The sequence below is a fragment of the Leguminivora glycinivorella genome, chromosome Z (genome assembly GCF_023078275.1).
Source record: "Leguminivora glycinivorella isolate SPB_JAAS2020 chromosome Z, LegGlyc_1.1, whole genome shotgun sequence".
Taxonomy (NCBI): Eukaryota; Metazoa; Arthropoda; class Insecta; order Lepidoptera; family Tortricidae; genus Leguminivora; species Leguminivora glycinivorella.
The window spans coordinates 10,243,221-10,246,067 of NC_062998.1; the positions used below are offsets into that span (position 1 = coordinate 10,243,221).

The window sequence follows — 2,847 nt, forward strand, 5'->3', positions numbered from 1 at the left end:
TTATTTAAGATTGCCCAAAATGTCCTAGGTAGTTTGTATGAAATTTCCTTTTTTGTTACCGAAAATGTATAGAAATCTGGTAACAAAAAGGAAGGTTTCGTGGAAACTACCTGGGACATTTTGGAAAACCTAGTGGATCTTGCTCAGCATCATGGACTCTATCAGCCTACCAAATTTTATCAAAATCGGAGTCATGATCCAAATGTACAAACTTTTCGGGAATTACTCATCAACTAGCAACACCCTTGAATTTGAAATTCCTACTTGCGATATGAAGGTTATAAAAAAATTATAGAATAATAAAAACAGCTTTCAGAAAAAAAACATGTATTTAATCAAGCTAACTCTCCATTTCAATTTCTAAACAGTTAACCACAGCTGACAAATATAATTATGAACTGAATTCATAGTGTGGTCCATCTTTTGGGTACTGTTTGATGGTCACTGGTCTTCCCATCTTGAAGTCTTCAAGGTACATGTACAGGGCAAAGCTCCCTCCAATAACTCCGAAGAACCACAAAGCTTGGTACCATACAGGAAAACGTGGTCTCATACTGATGTCATAGCGGTCTTCACCAAAAATTTCAGCTCTGGCATGCAACTACAAAAGAAATTCATAAATTATTAGGTCATGGGCCCATTTCTCAAAACTGAAAGTTACAAGCGGAAGTCTCTTTCCAACTTGTCATATTAGACATTGACTATGGCTTGTAACTTGTAGCTTTAAAAAATCGGCCCCAGGTATATCACAACACAACTCCAACTTGTAAAATATCACTGTATTATTTCTATGTGGATCAACTAAGTTCACTAACACAATTTATGGATCTTCACCATTTTAGCGTTTCCTCAAGTTGTTTTAGAAGCAAAGCAATTTTGGGGTCTCTGTATATTTTAGAAATATCCTGAGCGAGAGAGTTAAAGTACACATTGTCTGCATGATTATTGATCAATGTTTGTCAGATGGATGAGAAATATGTTACTGGTAGTGAATATCTTACAGGTTCGTTAAAATTCCTCTTCAGCTCAGGTTGATCGTACGGATAGAAAGGGTCTTTGGAGTCAGCGCCGATATCAGGCATCTTTGGATAGTCGCCATAGCCCATTTCTTCAGGGTACGGATGATATTCTTCTATGCTCAATCCATACTTCTTGGCAGCCGCTTCGCGCTGTTCCAAGGTTACCGGGTATGGGCCAGGTTTGTACTGATAATTCCAATCTACGAATAAAATAAAAGAAGTGACGTAACAACCATAACAAGTGCAATTATCGACATCACATAAAAATGAGCTTACGGTTCCGTGCAGCATTGCAAAATATTGCAGCCGTCTTACGAACTACATTTGGATTAGTTAGAATAGCCTTTTTCAGTAAAGCTGAAGCCATTTTTACTGGCCCAACCTCCAAACCTAAAATATTTTCTTCTCGAACTGAACCTATTTGACAGCGGATAAAATAAAACAGATAATGAAAAAATTGGTTGTCTGTAAAGTCGGTTTACGGACGGTAGTTTAACGTGATAACGTCAAACATTACAGTAGTATAGACAGGGGCGGTCAGAGTATAGCAAAAGGGGCCCGATTCTGGGACTTTTTTCACGTTTTTTTATTTATTTATTAAAAATACACAAAAGTTAACAGTATTTCACCAAAGCACTTATGTGGTAATATAATTATGTACATGTTAAATTGACATAAATAAAAGCAAACACACTTAAAAGTTCATCATCCTCCTTGCGTTATCCCGGCATTTGCCACGGCTCATGGGAGCCTGGGGTCCGCTTTGACAACTAATCCCAAGATTTGGCGTAGGCACTAATTTTACGAAAGCGACTGCCATCTGACCTTCCAACCCGGAGGGTAACTAGGCCTTATTAGGATTAGTCCGGTTTCCTCACGATGTTTTCCTTCACCGAAAAGCGACTGGCAAATATCAAATGACATTTCGCACATAAGTTCCGAAAAACTCATTGGTACGAGCCGGGGTTCGAACCCGCGACCTCCGGATCGAAAGTCGCACGCTCTTACCGCTAGGCCACCAGCGCTTCCAACACACTTAAAAGTTAAACTATGGTTATTACATTAATCACCTAAGGAGTGTAGAGTCTATGAACCTTAAGAGTTTTCTGTAAAACACACCAACACTATCAGCAAATATGTCAATATCGTCTGTCTCCAACATGATGCGGTTAAGAGCAGCTCGGGCTCGAGCGGTGCGCCGGCCGCCGCGAACAGGCGCCGCCGCCGCCGCGCCGGCACCGCGCCCGGCATGCCAACCACCACATTCGCTCTTGACACTTGCAGCCCCATTCTCTCAAGCACGGATGCGTCATCTACTCTATGGTGAAACAGTTGGTGGTAATGCATAATATGCAGCAGTTTCCGTCTGGTTTCTAGAGTTTGAAGACCAACCATTCCTGTTACGAATAGAGATGGATACATATATGGGTAATATCCGTACAGTCGTTTGTAAATGTGCCTACAGAACTTCCTCTGCACTCTTTCTAGCATAGTGTTTTGTTCTTATTAGAAAGAATGCATTAAAATAAGCATCTTTTATAAATTAAAGTTTTTTTTAAAACCTACTAATTTAGGAGTTAGAGTGGTGCAAAGTTGCAAAATTTTCCCGTAGCATTACTAAGGCGCCAGAGACAGAAAGCGATATCGACGGAGCCCCGCTTATTACAGAAACTGCACAGAATAGGAGCCTTCGGCCGTTTGAAGATACCTAACGAACCTAACCTATACCTATATAAAAGTCTTCATTTTGTATCCTAGACCGTTTGCGAGACACGCGTTAATTTTATTAAAGTGCTAGTGCCATTTACTAATCTTAGAACCCTAATAT

At 40.1% G+C, this 2,847-nt stretch overlaps 1 protein-coding gene across 1 annotated transcript; it reads right to left on the bottom strand.

The window, feature by feature from the left end:
- Nucleotides 1-310: 310 nt before the first annotated feature.
- Nucleotides 311-1,456, bottom strand: LOC125240742 (NADH dehydrogenase [ubiquinone] 1 beta subcomplex subunit 8, mitochondrial). The gene is made up of 3 exons (XM_048148789.1): nt 1,296-1,456; nt 1,002-1,219; nt 311-601 (listed from the first exon to the last, which is right to left on the bottom strand). The coding sequence occupies exons 1-3, from the start codon at nt 1,384-1,386 to the stop codon at nt 392-394; spliced, it is 519 nt and encodes a 172-aa protein (XP_048004746.1). The 5' UTR covers nt 1,387-1,456; the 3' UTR covers nt 311-391.
- Between the last annotated feature and the right edge of the window lie 1,391 nt (nt 1,457-2,847).